At 43.6% G+C, this 21049-nt stretch overlaps 1 protein-coding gene across 3 annotated transcripts in view; it reads left to right on the top strand.

The window, feature by feature from the left end:
- Positions 1 to 21049, top strand: part of CASP8AP2 (caspase 8 associated protein 2) — an 85499-nt gene that overhangs the window by 33306 nt on the left and 31144 nt on the right. The window contains exons 6-9 of one of the 3 annotated variants that reach the window (XM_068231148.1): positions 952 to 1067; positions 7789 to 10118; positions 14384 to 17081; positions 20184 to 20283. In XM_068231148.1, the coding sequence (XP_068087249.1) occupies positions 952 to 1067; positions 7789 to 10118; positions 14384 to 17081; positions 20184 to 20283 (5244 nt within the window). The remainder of the gene's footprint in view (positions 1 to 951; positions 1068 to 7788; positions 10119 to 14383; positions 17082 to 20183; positions 20284 to 21049) is intronic. The other 2 variants (XM_068231149.1, XM_068231150.1) reach the window with 2 other exon arrangements.

Raw genomic sequence — 21049 nt, forward strand, 5'->3', positions numbered from 1 at the left:
GTACATCTTTCATGTCACTATCCTACTGGACTCCTCTTTGGCGAGTCTCTGCGATCTCAGGATATCTAATATATTCCGGAGGAATCTGGGGTGTGCAACATCGCTGGTGAAACGACACCATTTGAAAGTTCTGCGGACCATCTATCAAACTCGTTTACAACCTTTTAATGTGGGTTGTCGGAATCTGGTAAGCCTTGCTTCTTTACCTGTGTATAGGCTAGTTCATTCCCAATGGAGCATAACTGCATTAGTTCAAAGTGCAGGTTGGGGCGTTCAGGCTGGTGGGTGGCAGGAACAGGTGTATCTGAACAGCTATCCGAATACACCTGTCCCTGCCACTCATTATTGGAGTGCCGATATTGTCTTGCAATCAGGGCTGTGGAGTTGAGGAGTCGGAGTCGGGGCAATTTTGGGCACCCGGAGTTGGAGTCGTGGTTTCAGAAACTGAGGAGTCGGAGTCGCATGATTTTTGTACAAAATCCACAGCCCTGACTAAGGAGTCGGAGTCTGAGCAATTTTGGGTACTCGGAGTTGGAGTCGGAGTCGTTGTTTTAGAAACTGAGGAGTCTGAGTTGGAGTCGAAAGATTTTTGTACCGACTCCACAGCCCTGCTTGCAATACACTTTCACCATGTTTTCTTCTGTTTGTAACCATCACTACAGAATCGACCATACATGGTTTGCTGTAGATGGTGTTGTGTTGGATTTATTTCTGATTGGTGGTCCATTTTGTCACACAGGTTGATCGAATTAAAAATTGAATAAACTTGAAATTTTTAATATAGCGCTATTCTATGGCGTTGTCAGTTGTAACTGAGAGCCTCCCAGTTGCTTGAATAAAATAACGTGTTTAGTCACTTCACTCCTAAGCTTAGTTGGCAGCTTTGAAAATCTGCTTTCACCATATACTTTGACATGAGGAGTAAAATGTTTTGCCTTTTTCCTGTTACAGAACAGCATTTTGCAAAAAGAAAATCAGTGCTTAAAACGGAATATTTCTGCTCTCATGAAAACTGCAAGAGTTGAAATCAAACGTAAAGATGATATCATCGACGGACTCAATCAAAAGTAAGTATAATCCACTGTACTGCATGGAGCAATCTTACCTAAAAGCCTATTTATTTATGAAACTACAAATTACAGCTAATGCTCATTTCATAAAGTCTTAATCTCTGCTTAAGGAGTACCTCTGGTAAAAAAGACAGGGCTTGTAATGACGGGCACTGTCTTAACGATGGAGGATTGGGTGGGGCATATCATAGTTAATATACCTGTCCTGAGGTAAGCCCTCCAGGCTCCATCCCCTCGATATTGCGGTAAGTTATTTATTTTTTTTATTTTTTTTTCAAAACTCAGCCAAGGCTTTTGCAATGGCCATTTACACTGCTGCAGCCTGCCCCACCTTGGCAGCCGCAGCCTAATTGGTGGCTGCCAGTCTGGGGCTGGTCGCAACAACGCAGGTGGAGGTTTCCGAAGCGTTTCGGAAGTCTTCCGAAATATCTGCTACTGCATTCCTGAGGAAAGGGGGGTAGGGTATCAGCGTTTGACCCTTTGGATCGGGGAAGTATTTGAAAACAAAAAAAGTCCAGTTAAAAATTTCAAAATTTGTCTGTATGGGAGGTTAATAACATTATAAAAAAAAATGTCATTGATTTTTAACTTTTAGAAGGAAATAAAGACTGTGTGATAGGAGTGGGACTGTAGATACAATTGTTTTATTTAATCAGTTTTCACTTTCGCTTTGATTTAATTCTGTACAAAGTAATGGCTCTGCCCACAGGAATCCTGCTTCCAGTGGCACAAAACAATTGCCCAATGTAGATTTTCCAGCTTATTTTTAATTAGGACCTGAGGTTTTTATTGCTGTCTATCTTACCATGTAGGAGACATTCCCTCACATCATTTTTTTAGTATTAAGAATGTGAGTTTCTTAAAGAGAGAAATCCACAGATAAAACTTTTTTCATTGCACAAGGAAGAGTTATGACTCCATCATCAAATGTTAATTCTGATTGTCCCTATAACTATCAGGATTCTTACCTGAGCCATAGAGGTCCATAAGACAGGACGTGGTTTTTTTTCTTTTCCAACTTTAAATTTTTATTATGATAAATGCATAGAAAATACAATAACATGAAGCCATACATAGTTCTCGCTGATATGGACGGGAGTAGATGAACAGGGGTGAGAGTCAACGTCCCAAAAAACGTAATTACATATGGAGAAACAAGATACAAGATGGATTTATTCGCCAAGTACGGTGGTGCCGTACTCAGAATTGCTTGTGGTACACATGGCATTAGGCAAAGTACACAAATACAACAGTTAAACATGCTACATATACAGCCAGATTACATATGTTGACAACATTAACAGAGCATTTACAACGATTACACATACACAACATTAACGGTACGATACATCTACATCTAACTAATGGTGTGTGTTCGAGATTCAGAAGGGAGGGCAGAGGAGCAGCTCCTATGGCACCCGTGCTGATAGCAGACTAGGAGGAAAGAGTCAGGGGTCGGTGTTGTTGAGTAGTAGAACTGCCTGGGGGAAGAAGGAGTTCCTGCACCTGGTGGTCTTGGAAGGGATAGTCCGGAAACGCCAACCAGATCGGAGGAGCTCAAAAAAGAGGCTGCCAGGGTGGGAGGGGTCACTAGAGATCTTGGTTGCCCTCTTCCTCATCCTAGCCGTGTGGAGGAGATCAAGAGGTGGCAGGGGCGAACCGATGATCTTTTCTGCCTCACTAATGATTCTTTGCAGTTTGTGTCTGTCGCTGGCCGTTGCACCGGCATACCAGACAATGACTGATGAGCAAAGTATGGACTCCGTGGTAGCAGTGTAGAAGCTGGTCAGCAGCTCCCGAGGCATGCCAAATTTTTTAAGTTGGCGCAGGAAGAATAGCCTCTGCTGTGCCTTCTTTTGAATTTTGATGGTGTTTTGCCCCCATCTTAGGTCAGCGGATAAGGTTGTGCCAAGGAACCTGACTGATGGTACTCTGGAGACCTCGGTCCCACCTATGTGGACTGGTGGGGGAGTGGGAGGGTTTTTCCTGAAATCAACAATCAGCTCTACAGTCTTTGTTGCGTTAAGGACAAGGTTGTTGTTCTTGCACCAATTGCAGATTCTCTCTATCTCACTGCGGTAGTCTTGCTCTCCGTTGCTGCCGATGAGGCCGATGATAGTTGTGTCGTCAGCAAACTTGATGACCTTGACGGACTCTGAGGAGGAAGTGCAGTTATTGGTGTACATGGAGAACAGAAGCGGGGACAGTACACACCCTTGAGGCGCCCCTGTATTAGTAGTTCTCTCGCTGGAGGAGCAGTTACCTAGCTTGACCCGTTGTGTGATGAATGGTACAGGATGGCATCATGATTAAAATAGAATCTAATGAGCTACAATAACAAAAGCCTAAACCCAACATGAAATTAAAAAAAAGGAAAAAAAACAATAAGGAAAGTAAACAGAAATAAGGTGTCCCGCTCATTGGTTAACATTAATGTCAAGACAAAGGTTGTGTTCCTATGGGTCGTTTCTTGCAAGAGGCGTACAACAAAAAATCTGCACTGCTCTATAACCGGGAAGTGGCAGGTACAACACAGTACATTTTCCACCATATGTCAATGGGATGAGGTCCAGTCCGACCACATGCTCCAACCCCCCAAAAAGTGGTCTGGTTGTTTGGTCAGAGAAGAGGTTATATATATTCTAGAGAATATATTTTTTTATTTTTAATATCAGCATGTTTTTGGGGGGAGGGGAGGCCTTTCACGTTTTGGCTAGAAGGGATTAGGCCGCATTGCATACATGAGCTATGAAGGCATTAGCAGTTTTTGAAAGCCGAAGAATGCATTTGTGAAACAGGGCTACCCATGGATCGGTCTGAACCTCTCTCCCAAGAACCTCAGAGATCAGGTGAAAGCATGTAAGCCAGAATGAAGACAGTTGGACAATCCCACCAGCAATGTAATAGATCAGCACTTTGGCCACAACCTCTGTAGCATAAATCAGAACTGACCAGACCCCACTGAGTTAGTTTAGAATAGATGGAGTGCGGTACCAATCGTACAGTATTTTGTATGAGCGCTCCTTGAGTATGACGTTAATAGAGGATTTAGCAATTTGACTAAAGATAGAGTCCCATGTCTTTTCATCTAGAGAGCAATGGAGTCTTTCCTGCCGTTTGCTCATGGCCGGGGTAATGGCTTCTAGTGTCTGCTACCAGATTACCGAGTACATATTGGATATCAGTCCTTTTTTGATCACCCTACTGATAAACTATTTTTCGATTTCACATGGAACTACTCTCAGACCCTCCTTTAGAAGATGTTGGGCATATCCCCTTGCTTGTAAGTAGCGGAATATCTCTGACAGAGGGAGGGAGAATTTATTGGAAAGATCCCCCCCAGGATAATAGTTGACCATCCTCCATCATGTCTTTAATACATAAAATTCCTCTCCTAGACCACTGTGGCCATGCTTGGGGGTCTAAGCCAGGAGCAAAATCCAGGTTCCCAAAAATAGATGTTAGTTGAGAGCTGTGTTTATTTAAACTTAGGGATTTAGATAGCCGCTTCCATATGGATACTGTGGTTCGGATGAGTGAATGTTGGGGTACGAACGGAATGGCCGGCCTATCTGTCCAGATAAGGCTGTAAATGGGGAAGGGTCTTATAAGGGAAGCTTCAAGGTCTACCCACCTAGTTTTGCCTGTCGGTGTAGCCCGTTGAATAGTCTGAGCTAGTCTGGAAGCCTTAAAATAATGCAATAGCTGTGGTGCCCCAAATCCGCCCTGCATTTTACTCCTGGCCAAGTATTGGTATTTGATCCTGGGTGGTTTATTGCCCCAGATAAATTTAATGATTTGAGATTGTAGCTTACGTATATCTCGTGTGACTATCTCTATGGGTAGGGCCCTGAACAAATAGAGTAGTTTGGGCAAGAGGGTCATCTTGACTGCAGCTATGCGTCCAATGAGTGAGATGTGATATCTAGACCAGTCTCAGTAGGTTGTGAAGTGAGGTTAACATAGGCTGGTAGTTAGCGTTATATAGATTGTATAACTCAGAGGTTAATAAGATTCCTAGGTATTTAAGAGCGTTCTCTTTTAAATTTTAAACCAAAGGGTGTAGAGGGCCTGCTTCTGTGTGTGCCAATTCCTAGAGCCTCCGACTTAGATTTATTTATTTTAAACCCTGAGACTTGGCTGAAGCTATCAATAAGTTTAAAAAGATTAGGCAGCGAGACCTGGGGGTTAGTGTCGTCTGCACAGAGGGCTATCTTGTAGGTTGAACCACCGATTTCAATTCCCGAAATATCTGAGATGCTCCTTGCTAAGATGGCCAGGGGCTCTATGCATAAAGCGAACAAAAGGGGAGAGAGGGGGCACCCCTGCCTCGTGCCGTTGAGAATTGGGAACTGAGATGATGATAGTCCCATGTTGCTCACAACAGCTGTGAGGCCTGTATACATACTTCTGACGATATTCAGGAAGGCCAAATCTCTGCATTACCAGCCTCCTGTCTCTCCAATCTACCCTGTCGAATGCCTTCTCCGCATCCAAAGAGAGGAGCAGAGAAGGCGTTCAACAGGACCGCATATCCTCCATGACCCCCAGCGTTCTACGTATGTTATCAGTGGTCTGTCGGCCCATTATAAAGCCTGTCTGGTCCGGATGGATTACTGTGTGAAGGCATTTGTTTAGCCTTATTGCAAAGACTTTCGCTATAATTTTAAGATCTATGTTTGTTAAGGATATCGGGCAGTAGTTCTTCACTTCAGCTGGATCCCTGCCCAGTTTGGGTATCTCTACAATTGTGGCTCTGAGCATATCAGTTGGGAGTTCTTCCTCGCCGAGCATGAGTCTATTCATGAGAGTGGCTAGCTCTGGTGCTAAGATTTCTTTATGCGTTTTGTAATACTGTGGATAGAATCCATCCGGGCCGGGGGCCTTGGAGATTTAAAGAGTCTTGATAGCCTCTAGGACTTCATCTGGTGTCACTGGTGCACCCAAATTAGCTATGTGGGCAGCCTCCAGCCTAGGTATATGAATTTGGGAGAGATCTAAAATGGCCAGGGCCGGAGTAACTTGCTTATCTGTGGTGGTTCCGTTGTAAAGGTCCCTGTAGTAGCCGGCGAACTGCTGCAGAATGAGCTGGAGGTCATGAAGGAGCCGTCCCTGAGAGTCCCTAATTGGGTTTAATCTGTTGAGAGCTAGTCTCTGTGTCAGTTTTCTGGCCAGCATCCTGTCAGGCTTATTGCTTTTCTCATACCACTTCTGATTAGTTAGGCGGAGAGCGTACTCTGCTTTAGCAAAAAGTAGTGTGCAAAGTTCCTGTCTCCTTGAAGACAGGAAGTGATTTTAAAGAAAATCTTTAACTAAAAAAAGTTCCCCTGGGGGGTACTAACTTCGGGTGGGGGAAGCCTCCAGATCCTATTGAGGCTTCCCCCTTCCTCCTGTGTCCCACGGCGACGGCGATAAAGCTCCCCAAACGGCAGGGATGTAAATATTTACCTTCCCGGCTCCAGCGCAGGCGCAGTATCATCTCTCCGCCCGAAGATAGGTGGAAATAGCCGATCTCTGTCAGTCCGCTCTAATGCGCAGGCGCAAGTCTTCTGCGCCTGCGTAGTAGAGCGGACCCGACAGAGGTCGGAAGGTTCCACCTACTTCCAAGCAGAGAGCCGCAACAGCGAGCCCGCTGGAGCCAGAAAAGGTAAATATTGCACAGCCTGACAAATTGTCGGCTGTGTGTTCCATGGGCTGCAGTGAGACCGCCGTGGGACACAGGAGGATGGGGGAAGCCTGCATAGGATCCAGAGGCTTCCCCCTCCTGAGGTGAGTACCCCCCAGGGGAACTTTTTTCGTTAGAGTCTCTTTAAAGTAAGCCTGTAGTGAATAAAGTGCCCCTAGGAGGGTACTTACCTCAATAGGGGGAAGCCTCTGGATCCTAAAGAGGCTTCACCCTTCCTCTTCACCAGAGGGCATCCAGCGCTGACAGCCACGAAAATCACAGGCCACATTCCTAAAAAAATGTCCTTTCTCCCTGCAAAGTCGCAAGCAGGCAATAAGTGAGGGTTAACAATCACCTGATCAATGCTTCCAGCGTTGCATCTCCATGGCAACATGGCATCGCATCATACACTGTCAGAACGTGCCAGTGTGTAATACGCTCGCACGTCTCGACGGTGTATCATGTGACGCCCTGTTGCAATAGGGATGCGATGCTGGAAGCACCGATCAGGTGAGTGTTAACCCACGCTTATGGCCCGCTGGCGACTTTGCAGGAGGGGAGGAGAGGAATCCTCCCGCCTAGCGGTGGGCCGGATTTACAGCTCATGTGGGCTGTTGTTTGCCTAGCTATGCATTATACAGTTCTTGCCCAGCGATGCACTAGACAGTTCTTGCCCGAGACTGCTATTGTGGCAAGACGGTAGTGAGCGTACAGCGGGCTCTGACCTCTCTAGATGCCTCTGTAAGAGACCAGGCAAGCGCTGGCCGAGGTCATTGGTCCCCCCCTTTCGCCTTGCTTACTCTGATGCTGCACTGTTTGCTCCTCCAACTGTCCCCATCACCACTTCTGCATAGCATCAACAGTCATTAATAGCCTTTTTTGCATAATTGTTGAGTTATACAAGGTTTGACACTGTGTAAATGCTAAATGCAAAATCCTATCTTTTTAGAAATGGCCTTCAAGACTTTTTATCATAGGAAAGTTGTATAGCTATAATTTTTTAAGTACAGTGTTCTATGCTTTTATGTAATGAATGTTCCTTTCTTTGAACAGGGTGGCTTATCTAGGAAATGGTCGCAATTTTAGGCCGGAACCATTACCAAGTACACAAAGTACAAATGCAGTATTAAAGGATGGAGATTACTTCAACATGAGAAATAAAGATGGCTATGTAAGAAAAGAAGTTTCTAATAAAGTCCTGACATATAGCTATTCTTCAAAAAATCGTTCTGAACAGGCACACTGCAAGACAAATAACTCTGAAGCTATATCAAAATTATCCGACGTTGGACAAAGTAAGGAGGAAGTGCAATCACAGAAAACAGCTTTGGGACAAAAGTCAGACATAGATGAGACTAAAAAAGAAATTGATTCAGAAGGTCACAATAGAGACAGAGATAGGTGGCGAAGGACTGAAGGACATATGTCTACAATCAGAACTGTTACTGATGGTTGTAATTCTGAAGTGAAGGAGAAATCTTATGGACAGCTAACAAACTATGAAAGATCTCAAGATAGTAGAAATTCAAAATCAGATGTGAATTGTGAAACAGGCAGTCGGAAACACTATTCAAGCTCACATAAGCCAAGTTCTTCGAAAGATGATGTACTTCGAGAATCGCATCATTTAAAAGAAAAGTTAATACTGCATGAAAAATCTCCTCAAAAAAATGAGTCTAAAGGACATGAACGAGACAAAACTGTGGAGCACAGGCACAGAACATCAGAAAAGAACAATGACCTACATAAGTCTAAAAGATCCCATTCTTCAAGTCTAAAAAATGAAAGTTCTCATAAGACTTCCATCCCAGATGAAGTTAATAGCAAAAGGACTAGTGAGTTTGAAAGAAAAGATAAGCTTTACTCAGGATACACTGATTCCAAGAATGGAGACACTGTCTCAAAATCGGTCAGAGGGGAAGACTCAAAATCGGTCAGAGGGGAAGACTCAAAATCGGTCAGAGGGGAAGACTCAAAATCGGTCAGAGGGGAAGACTCAAAGTCGGTCAGAGGGGAAGACTCAAAATCGGTCAGGAATATAGACTCAAAATCGGTCAGGAAAGAAGACTCAAAATCTGTCAAAGACCCAAAACCTGTCAGGAATGATAACTCAAAAATGGTCGGGAAGCAAAACACAAATTTGGGCAGAAAGGAAGGCTCAAAATCAGGCAAGAACGAACAGTTAAAATCGGGTAGGGATGAAGAATCAAAATCGAGCAGGAAGGAAGGGTCAAAATTGGACAGGAAGGAAGAGTCAAAATTGAGCAGGAACGAAGAGTCAAAATCAAGGAAGCTCAACAATTCAAAATTGGACATAATTGAAACTGAGCCACCATCAACCAAAAAGAAACTTGAGAGCGATCAAAGGAGTGAAAAGAAAAGATCTAGAGATGAAAAAGATAGTCAGACATTTATGCACAAACCTAGAGTGCATCAAAAGGAAGGAAACCTGCTTCCCCAATCGTCACATAAAAACAGAATGCAAGATAGTCTTCATAAAGAAGAAACATCTCAAAACTGTGGAAAAGCCCCAACTGGTCAGGAGATGGTTAACTCCCAAAAGGACTTGAAATTATCATTTATGGAGACTCTTAATCTTACACTTTCTCCTGCAAAAAATAAATATCGGGATGAAGAACCAGTGATCTCCACTCTCCCCAGTAGCGAAGCTGACTTTAGTTTAGCAGCCACAGAGGCATCTTCCAAAGTTTGTCAAAATGCGAAAAATGAAGAAGAGTTTCGGCACCAATTAAGCAAAAATAAACCATCAGATTTATTGCACAGTGGACAGATGTCTGGATCAGGAACACAAATGGCAGATGACACAAAATCGGTTTCGGTGCCTAAACCAGCAGAATATGATATAGCAATTTCCAAAGAACACCAGCCAACCATGACTCCTGAAGAGGGCAAGGCAGTGGTTGAGCCTATTCAGTCTGCTTCAGATTGCCAGCAGCTTTTACTCAGTGATAAAGAGACTACAAGTTCTAAAGATATGGACAATGTTGAAAATGAGTCTGATATTATTGATCTGGACTCGTTCATTGAAATTGACAGGTGTAGTGGTAGTGAGAGTTGTTCAGAAAATAACATGACTAATTTAGCTGATGAAAATGATGGACATTTGAAGCCAACTGATCGTCCTACAGACCAAACAAGCAGCTTGACACCAAATATAACTGAAATCAGAAAAGGTATTTGTGAACCCTCAAATTCTGATCAATGTTTACATGATGAGAGCTCTGTAATGAGTATGGACTTAAATTTCATAAGGACTATACCCAAAATCATCAGTCCATTAAAAAGCCCAGCTAGACCTTTAGTGAATCCATATACACCTGAACATACTGCAAAGGCTTCTGCTGCGAGCATTTTAACTGAAGGTAGTATATCTTTTATATTCTGAGAATTGCTTTAATATTGCATGTCAGCATGCATGATATTAGTATTTTCCTATTGCATGTCAGAATGCATCATATAAATATTTTCCCCTTTGCATTTCTGCTTTAATGTGTATACTGTTTGAATTGTAATCAACATTCTCAACAGTACCATATTTCACAATAGTCATGAGAGCTTATAGGTGTCACTATTGGACATGTACCTGCTTCAGCTTTCCCCACCCCCATTGCCAGCCATATGTCTCATGTATCAAAAAAGTGCACCAATTACTATTATAATTACAATTGTAGTTGGTAGGGCTCTAGCATAAAAAAAAAACTCTGCTACTTGCCGTATGCTTGCGGTGTGGCATATGTTATTTTAGATGGGAATTAGGCCTAGTTCACACAACAAATTGCAAGCACTAAGCGCTTTTGTGAACGATTTTAACCTCCCTGGCGGTTTGTTAAAATCCGCCAGGGGGGCAGCAAAGACCTTTTTTTTTTTTTTTCTTCATGTAGCGAGACAATGTCTCGCTACATGATAGCCGCTGCTGAGCGGCATCCCCCCAGCCCCTCCGATCGGCGCCGGCGAACGGAGATCAAGAGATCCCGTTCAAAGAACGGGATCTCTTGGAGGGCTTCCCCCGTCGCCATGGCGATGGGGCGGGATGACGTCATCGACGTCGTGACGTCAAAGGGGAATCCGATCCACCCCACAGCGCTGCTTGGCACTGATTGGCCAGGCAGCGCACGTGGTCTTGGGGGGGGGGGGGGGGGCGGCTGCGGCGACGGGTATAGCGGCGGATCGGCGGGTAGCGGCGGCGATCGGAGGTTACACGCAGCTAGCAAAGTGCTAGCTGCGTGTAACAAAAAAAAAATTATGCAAATCGGCCCAGCGCGGCCTGAGCGGTGCCTCCCGGCGGCATAGCCCGAGCTCAGCTCGGGCTTACCGCCAGGGAGGTTAAGCAGTTTCTGGCAGTAGAGCAGTTTACATTTTTTGCTATTAATTTTTGTATGCTTGTTTGTTGTGCAATTTGTGATTTTTGTGTGTGCAGACAAACAGGAAGTGCCCTCTGACCTGGAAATTTCTTTTAAAGATAATTTGCTTAAAATACGCTCACAAAATCGCTTTTAAAGAGCTCTTAAAGCCATTTGCGATTTTTCCTATACCTTGCAGTCGCCCAGAAAATGGTGCAAGACACACATTTGTGATTGGAAAGAAAGCTCATTGCTCATGTGAGAACACTCACATAGGAATTCATTACACTAGCGCTTTTAGAAAAGCTTGCGGGGGAAAAAAAACTCAGTGTGAACAAGCCCTTAAGGCATGAGAAGTTTTTTTGTAGTGTTCAAACATTTTATTGCTCTGCACTACAATCCTTTTATTATAGCCGATTGCTGCTATTTGATAAACCGATTCCTTATTTTTCGGAATAGAAGACACTGTGGACCATAAGACACACCTAGCTTTAGAGGGCAAAAACCAGAGGAAAAAAAAAACGAAACCAGGTGTGTCCATAGTCCAGGAGTGTCTCCCTGATTACTGCGTTCCCTATGTGTTATAAGTCCCCTTTTGTCCCCCGTGTGACCCCTTCTGTCCTCCGCTCCCCCTGAATAAATGACTACAGCGGCAGCATGGTTCACGTCATCCATCAGCTCCAGCAGGGATTAGAGACCTCTCCCCTCCTTCACAGCTCCCTTAGTGCCAGCTTCTACTGATGATGCGATCTGCAGAAGCCAGCACTGGAGGAGCAGTGAAGGAGAGAGAAGTCTCTAATCTCTACTGGAGAAGATGGATGAGGTGAGCCCTGCTGTCAGGGGTAGTGGAGGACAGAAAGGGGGAGGGGGGCACGATTTCAATACAGGGAGTCCCCGACATCGTGGGGGTTTGGCAGGTGTTTGTAAGTCGGGCACTCCCTGTACTTGGAATATAAGACGCAGTGACTTTTTCTCCCCGTTTTTTTACTTTTTCTACTAATGTTCTATTTGTTATCTGTTATCTGTACACATATTCTCTCATATGTTTATTTTTGCTTCAAATGGGCCGTAAAGTTAACAGATTAGCGTGAATGGCCGTTTATGGGGCTAGCAAGAAATCGCGTGCATCTCCTGCTTGGAAGGAGGAGCTCCGCTCCACCTTCGCTCGGGAGACCTGTTAGATGGCGAAAACGCCGTCTAGTTACTTTGTACGGGGATGCGATCTGCAGCAGCGCTGTACTGGGGACAGCCGTGTGACACGGCTGTCCCCCTGGGACACAGGGAAGCTAATATCCGCTGTGATAGGCTGAAGCCTATCACAGCCGATCGTGCTGATAGGCTGGCCAGGGGAGGGAGGGAGGGCGGGTAGTGGAAAAAAAAAGCCACATTTGATATAGAAATACAAATATTTCTAAAAAAAAAACAAAAAAAAAAACATTGGGGGAGCGATCAGACTACACCAACAGAGAGCTCTGTTGGTGGGGAGAAAAGGAGGGGGGAGGGGGAATCACCTGTTTGCTAAGTTTTTTACGGCCCTGCAGCTTGGCCTTAAAGCTGCAGTGGCCTATTTAACTAAAATTGGCCTGGTCTTTAGGGGGGGGTTAACACTGCGGTCTTCAAGTGGTTACCCTGTAACTTTAACAAAAAGAAAGATACTTCAGGAGGGGTAAGCCTCTGGATTATAATGAGGCTTCCCCTGTCTTCCTCCGCCAGCCCGATTCAGTGCTGGGACCCCCGGACAAATGACGACAATAAAACTTGCCACTGTGCGCAGGAGCACTAGTGGCTTTTCGCTCTGGCTCCAGCAGAAATAGCCAAGTCCGATTGGGTTCACTCTACTGCGCAGACTGCTTGTGCCTGCGCAGTAGAGTGGACCCCGATTGGAAATCCCAACACTGGATTGCATCTGCTGAGGCGAACCCCACCACCTGGTCAAGCCCCCATACCATCATGAAGCATTATAGGATGGTTCTCTTGTCAGCCCAGGACCAAGCCTGTAAAAACAAATACTAAGTTGATGTACTGCCCCGAGGCTTGATTACTTGCTTGCCTCACTCACACTGCACATATAAAATGCTTGCAGGAGAAAAGGATAACATGATAATAGTATCTTTTTCTAGGGATGCAAATTCTTCTGAGTTTATGCAAATTTGTATGCAAATATATGCCGCTTGAAAATGGACCAATCAAGTCCCACTAAGGTTTAAATTGATTGGTCTATTTTCAAGCTGCATATATTTGCATATAAGTTTGCATAAACATGAAAATATTTGCATATCCTGATCACCCCTACGGTTTCCAATAAGCCTTAAAGGGATACTTAAGTCTGATGAAAAAAATACTTTTACTCACCCGGGGCTCCCCTCAGCCCCCTGCAGCTGAACGGTGCCCTCGCCGTGTCCCTCCGATGCACCTGGTCTCGCCGGCGGCCACTTCCGGTTTCGCCGTCACCGGCCGACAGGCTGGGAATGCTGCTGATTATCCGCATCCCCGGCCGCAATAGCGCCCTCTATAATGCTATTGCGGCCGGGGACGCTGGTAATCAGCCGCGTTCTCAGCCTGTCGGCCGGTTCAGCTGCAGGGGGCTGAGGGGATACCCGGGGAGTAAAAGTATTTTTTTTCATCAGACTTAAGTATTCCTTTAAGCCACTGCAGTTGGTTGGTTTAGTGAATTATACAGTCACTGGGGTATATATTTCCTTGTGCTTCTGCCCTTGATTGATTGATTGATTGATTGATTGATTGATTGCTATACAAATGATGAGGGGACAAAGGTCTGCATTTTTAAAGGGAACCTGAAGTAAGAGGAATACTGGAGGCTTCCATATTTATTTTCCTTTTAAACAATACCAGTTGCCTGGCATTCCTCCTGTTCCTGTGTCTCTAATACTTTTAGCCATAGACCCTGAACAGCAAACTCAGGTTTTACTGGATTAGCCACATGCTTGTTCCAGTGTTTTGACTCGGATATTACTTAATGCCAGAAGATCAATAGGACTACCAGGTAACTGGCATTGTTTACAAGGAAATAAATATGGCAGCCTCCATATCCCTCTCACCTCAGGTTCCCTTTGAAGGAGGTGTTGGTGGTTTACTGCCTGTGAGGAAGAGCTAAATCTTGTGATGGGCTTGCCAAAAATTTGCTGGAAAAGACATTACTAGTATGCCTGTCTCAAATCTACCGTAATATCTAGAAAACTGTACATATTGACTGCACATTGAATTTTATGTTGTAAAATATTAACTATTTTGTCCTCTGTCTTTTTGTCTGTCAATTTTTTTTTCAGCAGGAGTGAGCACAAGTACTCCCAATGAACTGAACAAAGAGAATTGTAAACCTGTCAACAATATTGAGTCAGCTTTTCCTATAGAGATTTCTTCTGATGAAATTGAGGAAGGGGAGATCATAAGTGATGAAGAACTGGAACTTGAACAGTCTTCCTATTCTAAAAGAATTCCAAACCAAACAGAACCTGTAAAAGTTACAAATGTGAAAAATAGACCAGTAAATCCAGAAACTAAGTTAGCCTCTTTGGCCAAGTCAAATGGAATAATTTCACCACTAAAACAACCAGTTGATGAAACTGAGCAAAAAGCAAAGGATTATGGAAACTTACAGCGAAAAGCAAAAGATTATGGACATTCAAAACAGAGTGTACTGCCAACTCAGAAACATAAGAACTCACCTGGTTCCTGTTGCCTTGATGAAGTAATAAATATTGCTACTCCAATCTGCATTCAGGAAGTGCTGCATATGTTACTTAGCATAAAGAAGCTTGTAAGAAAAAGGTATATGAAATTTAAGATTCTCTTTCCACTGTCCCAATTTCATCGTTATATAGAGGTGACAACATTATATTACACCACTCTTGTGATCAAACTGGACTGGTCAAGCTTGTGTTGCTCACCAGAAAAATTGCAACGCAAACTGTGCAAACTTATTGAATCTAGATTAAAGCAACTGAAAAAGAATGGGATTGTAGACCGAATCTTTCAACAGCAGTTAATAGACATGAAGAAGAGACTATGGAAATTTGTAGAAGAACAACTTGATTCCTTATTTGACACCCTTAAAGGAGCGATTGTAACACTCTGTGACAAGGCCAAACTTGAACATGATCAAGAGGAGAAAAGAAATAGCAACTCCTCTACAAGAGCTCACAAATCTACTAAGACACAAAAATCTCAAACTGTAAGCAAGAAATGTAAGGATAAACCTGGGACTGAAGTAAGACGTTTGGATTTTCCCTGTCAGACAGAGGTACACACAAAATCACAATGTGCAGGTAGCTCGAGTGCTGCAAATAAGTTTTTAAATGATTCATTGAGTACCACTGTTGACAAAACTGGGTTTAAACCTTGTCATACCAGCCCAAAGTCAAAGAGTTGCATTACCTCTCCTGCTAAACCGGATACTTCCACTGATTGTCCAAAAGAACTACAAGATTCTGGAAGTTTATCATTTAATTTGGTAAGTGATGATCATATGGGTGACATTTTTAAAAGTTTGCTTCATGATTCTGACAATTTAGAGCTTAATACTGCACATGAAAGCATGTGGCTTTTGGACACTCCAGAGAAGCAAGGCACTTCAAGTCTGAAATATGATACAGTAAGTTCAATAACAGAATTGAAAATCCCTATAAAGGTTGATTATTCTTGGTCTTCCAGTTCTCCTCCACGTATAGATACATTTCCTAGGCCTGAGGCAGTTCTGAATCCTGATGTGTTTGATGAAAGTTGTTTACTAGAAGTTCCTTCCAGCACCTCCTCCAGCAGACTTTTTTCAACCTCCGACGACAGGCTGAAGTCCTATTCTCTCCTCGTTGAGGATCTTGCTGTATCTCTGACTGTTCCTTCTCCCTTAAAATCTGATTCCCATCTTAGTTTCCTTAAACCAGCTTGTGCTCTTGAATCATCATCTCAAGTCACTGCACATTATAATGAAGATGCTGTGCTTGATGAGGAAGATGCCACAGAACAAGACATACATTTAACTTTGGATTCTGACAATTCTAGCATGTCTTCACTGGCAAATTCAACTGATCTTGATGGCTTCCAGTGCTGTCCAAGTGAACCCATGCAAGCCGTAATAATGGAGAAGTCTAATGACCATTTCATTGTTAAAATAAGACGTGCCATATCATCTAGCTCTCCAGTGTCTGATTGCTCATCTGTAGCAGAAACAGATAATGCTGTTGCAAATAAATTGGAAAGTACACATTGTCCCTCCCCTGATGAAAAATTACAGCATGAAGTCTCTGATGATGGCATGCCTAAAACAGAAACTAATTTACTTAGTAAGTCCATAGTTGAAGTTTCTGAAATGTCAAGCTTCTTACATATTCAAGATAAATCTGGTAACTTTGAAAATATGAAACCACTTGTGTGCACATCACCCCAAACCATAGAATTTGTTAATGGATCACCTGATACCATAAACCAAAATTTAGCAGGCCCAGATGAAGCCGATGTACCAGAAGTAGGTAATGTGGAGAATTATTTCATGGGCTGTGACATAACCGTGATGACCAGTACAGAAAAAACTGAGTGGGATGATGACGAGGTGGGGGCAGAATGTGTGGAAATACCTCTTACTGACACAATATTGTCAACAAATGCAAAAACAGCTGCAAACAGTCAAACTGCATGTGCAGTTGAGTCTGTGGAGAATCTAGCAAAACATGAATGCACGGACTCCAGTCCAAACAGAAAGAAAAGGAAATTATCAAAAGAAGAACCATCATCAAAAAGGCGCAAAATTTCTGTTTTACCGGACATTGAGGCTGAAATTGATGGCCAAGGGCATGACACAGTGGAAGAACGTGACAAGCATATGACCAGGGAATCTTTGCACAGGAAACAAAGGACAACTGCCAGTAAAACCAATGTAAAAATTTCTTCAAGTGAACATTCCTCAAGTGGTGGGATATCAGCAAAGAATGTTGTTAAAAGGAAAGGAGAAGTGGTTGTATCATGGAAAAGGTAAACAATTTGTCTGTTACTGTGTAAGGATAAAAATTCTGAATGTAAATAGTGCAAATGAAACTTGGCCTTCTTTCTTTCTTTCTTCCACCACTTGCTCACCAAAAAAAAAAAAAAAAAAAAATTTTGTACAATTTTTTTCTTTAATCATTTTATGCAAACTAAGAAAAGGTTGTGTCTATCAGAGTACTTCTATCAATTAACATGTCAGTTCTAAGGCCTTGTACACATGCAGGAGGACTGTCACCCACACAGATCAGGACCCGATGCCCCAGGCCACGGTTTGTAACCAAGTGCTGTTGAGGCAATATCGGTTTTGAGGTAATTTCAGAAAGCCTCCCCCCACCCCCTTTCACTCCCTTTCATAATAGAGATGACCATCTTTATGCAAATTGTATGCTGCTTGGAATTAAAGAGAACCCCAAGTGGGTTTCTGCAATCAGTAATAGGATACAGAGGCACATTCTGCATACTTTTACCAGCCTATGTGCCCTTTTAGTGTGCCTCCAGCCACCCCCTGTGCTCTGCTGTCCCCCCTTATAAAAACCGCCAGGCTAGCAACACACAGATTGTCGCTAATCTGCTGTTTACATTGATGCTGCCACTCACTGCCGCTCCCCCGCCTCCTGTATATCGTGGCTCCCTGCCTGCATCCCTTCCCTCCCCACCTCCGTATGCCGATTGGAGGAAGCTTACAAAGGCGGGGAGGGAAGGGACGCAGGCGGGGAGCCGCGATATAAAGGAGGCGGGGGAGCGGCAGTGAGTGGCAGCATCAATGTAAATAGCCAGCTAGCGACAATCTGTTTGTCGCTAGTGGGGCGTTTTTTCTAGGGGGGGACAGCAGAGCACGGGAGGCGGCTGGTGATAGTATGCAGAATGTGCCTCTGTGTTCTATATTGATTGCAGAAACCCACCTCGGGTTCTCTTTAAACTAGTCAAATACCTTTCTTACTGTTTTTAATTGGACCAGTTCCATGCTGCACTCAATTTGCATTTGCAGTAAGAAGTATAGCGCCTCCGCTTCACAGAGGCGCTATACTTGTTACTGCCGAAATTCTGCTTGTCCCCACCTTATTGCCAGATGAAGCGGGCTGTGCCTGCGAAATGTGTTGCATCCTTGGGGTACTATACAATAAATGTGTGTATTATTATTCAAACAGTATTTCGAGTCTGCTTTCTGGAGGTAATTCCACCACTTCCTCCTAGCAAATTTTCAAAGGTTTTATCTACTTTTATCCTGCTGGCGCCTCTGTTCTTTTACTGCGATACTGTGTCCACCCTTTGTGTAGGGTTGACCTACCCCTTTCTTCCTGAACTACAGAGAGCGACTTCTTAATCCTGAGTGAGGACAGGTCTAATATCCTTACCTGCCTATACAGTGGTTGCCTGTGCGGTTACCCATGTTTGTGAGTATACCTGTCTCACTAACCATTATTCCCTATTGTTTTTGACATGCTACACTATAAAATGGAGACACTACTCTCGGTGTCTCCATTTTTAACCATTCCATCTACTTCTGAATGGCTAGTTATAGGGCATACATGTAAAAAAGGCACCTTGTTAAAAAGGCGCCGGGGATAGCCACTAGTAGAATATGGGTAAAATTACCAATATTCTGCTACTTAATTTTGATACTAAAATATTAGTAATCTTTACCAATAGTTTACTATAACCTAACTCTACTTTTGCACAGAACCCGCCCCCATGTGTGCACGGCCAGGAGTGCTCTGCACATGATGGCACAATGACATCATTGTACCGTCATGCGCAGACCGCTCCTGGCCACGCGTGTCTGCACACTACTGCCCGACTCCGGCGACCTGGACTCAGCTGCATTGAGCAATTACGATATGAAGGAGGGGGACGGAGAACGGGGGGAGTAGTGGGCATCTGGACTGCACCTAGTACATGCCTGCTTCCCCATTTTTATTTTAATGTTCGGCTCTGGTATCCTTTAAACCCTCATCCTGGTGGTGCCGAACCCTAACCCCCCTTTCGAAGCACAAACTTGGGTAAAGAAGGGACAGGTAATGTTTAGGCATGGGGTTAAAGGGACTCCGAGCAGTAAATAAATACAAAATCGGAACTTACCTGGGGCTTTCTCCACCCCATCGTAGGTCGGTAGGTCCCCCGGCGTCCCTCTGCCTCCTCTCCCAGGGCCTGGCCAGAAATGGCTCCCGGCGACACTGGGCCCGAGTGTCGGGCTCCTTCCTGAAAGATGACGTCAGTTGTCACCACGAAGGCCAGCGTGACAGTACTGCGCATGTGCGGGCCCAGTGTCGCCGGGAGCAATTTTTGTATTTATTTACTGCTCGGAGTCCCTTTAAAGGGAACCCTAGGTGAGAGACATGTGGAGGCTGACATATTTATTTTCTTTTAAACAATACAAATGGCGTGGCAGTCCTGATGATCATCTATCTCTAATACTTTTAGCCATAGACCCTGAAGAAGCATATGCATATTAGATGTTTTTGACAAAATCTTAAAAGCTTAGCTGCATACTTGTTTCAGGTGTGATTCAGACACTACTGCAGCCAAATAGATCAGCAGGACTGCCAGGGAACTGGCATTTTTTGAAAGGAAATACATTTGGCAGCCTCCGTATGTCTCTCACCTCAGGTTCCCTGTAACAGTAGGGTTAGTTTTAGGACTAGCTAAAAGGAGGATTAGTGTTAGGAGATGGTAGAAGCCTAAGGGCCTATTTCCACTAGTTCTGGATCAGTTCTTCTGCATCCAGATTTCTGGATGTGGCTATTTAGCACCTGTTTCCGCTACACGTGGATTCTGGATGCAGAAAAACTGACTCCAATGAAAGCCTATGGGCCGGTTTCCACTAAACATGATTTGCACATTTCTGCATCATGCATTGTTTCCCATACAATGAAAACGTTAGTGGAAACATGCCCATAGGCATTAATTGGAGTCATTTTTTTCTGCATCCAGAATCCACGTGTAGTGGAAACGTTGAATGAATCCAATAAAACTGCTCACTGTATGTGGACAAATGACCAGCATTGTAAGAGCTAATGCAAATGTTCATACATTGTTTTTATATTTCATATGTAATATAACCTGTTCACGTTTTATTATTTGTGATAACAGAGATGAAGACCGTGATATTCTTCTGGAATGCCAAAAGTCTGGGCCAAATAGAAAAACATTTCTTGCCTTGTCATCTAAGATGAATAAATATCCACATCAGGTATAATTTAATCACGTCTCTTTTTACTAGTCGTGCTCAGTGGTTTATGTATAAGCCGACTTTTCTTCTACTTCACCCCCCCCCCCCCCAAAAAAAAGTAAAATGTGGAGGGTCTGCTGCTTTACATTGAACTTGTGTGCTGTGCCCCCTATGCAGATTAGGGATGATCACAGATATGCAAATTGTTCCGAGTTGATCCAAATTTTTATGCAAAACGTATGCAGCTTGAAAATGCATCAATCAATTTAAACCTAGATTTAAATTGATTGGTCCACTTTCAAACTGCATACATTTGCATACAAATTAGCATAATTTTGGAACAATTTGCATCTCATTGATCATCCCCAATGCAATGTTGGAAGCATGCCTGTCACACACCCTCTAGTGACTGGACCGCAAAATGCCTTCCAATCGGTTTCAGCACACAGACCATGCAATCTTGTGGTTGCAGTCGGTGCACAGAAACCGCTGGATCTTGACTGCAGACAGACTAGGAGGCTTGCGATCTATAAAACACAAAATACTAGGATGCCACCATCTCTTTTTCATGGGAAGAGAAGCCCAATCTGCCTGATAACTAATACCTGCAAATAAAACGGTTAAAACACACCCTGTTATGACTAATAACAATTCTCGGTAGTGAATCTTCAGAAGCTAGGATTCGTTTTTTGTGTGGATGAGTAGTAGGTTTAGCTGAGAAATCAATATATGACTTTTAGAAGTCTTTTATTTTTAAATGCAATCTAAATAATTAATATGTACAGAA

Source organism: Hyperolius riggenbachi, chromosome 4 (assembly GCF_040937935.1).
Source record: "Hyperolius riggenbachi isolate aHypRig1 chromosome 4, aHypRig1.pri, whole genome shotgun sequence".
Classification (NCBI taxonomy): Eukaryota; Metazoa; Chordata; class Amphibia; order Anura; family Hyperoliidae; genus Hyperolius; species Hyperolius riggenbachi.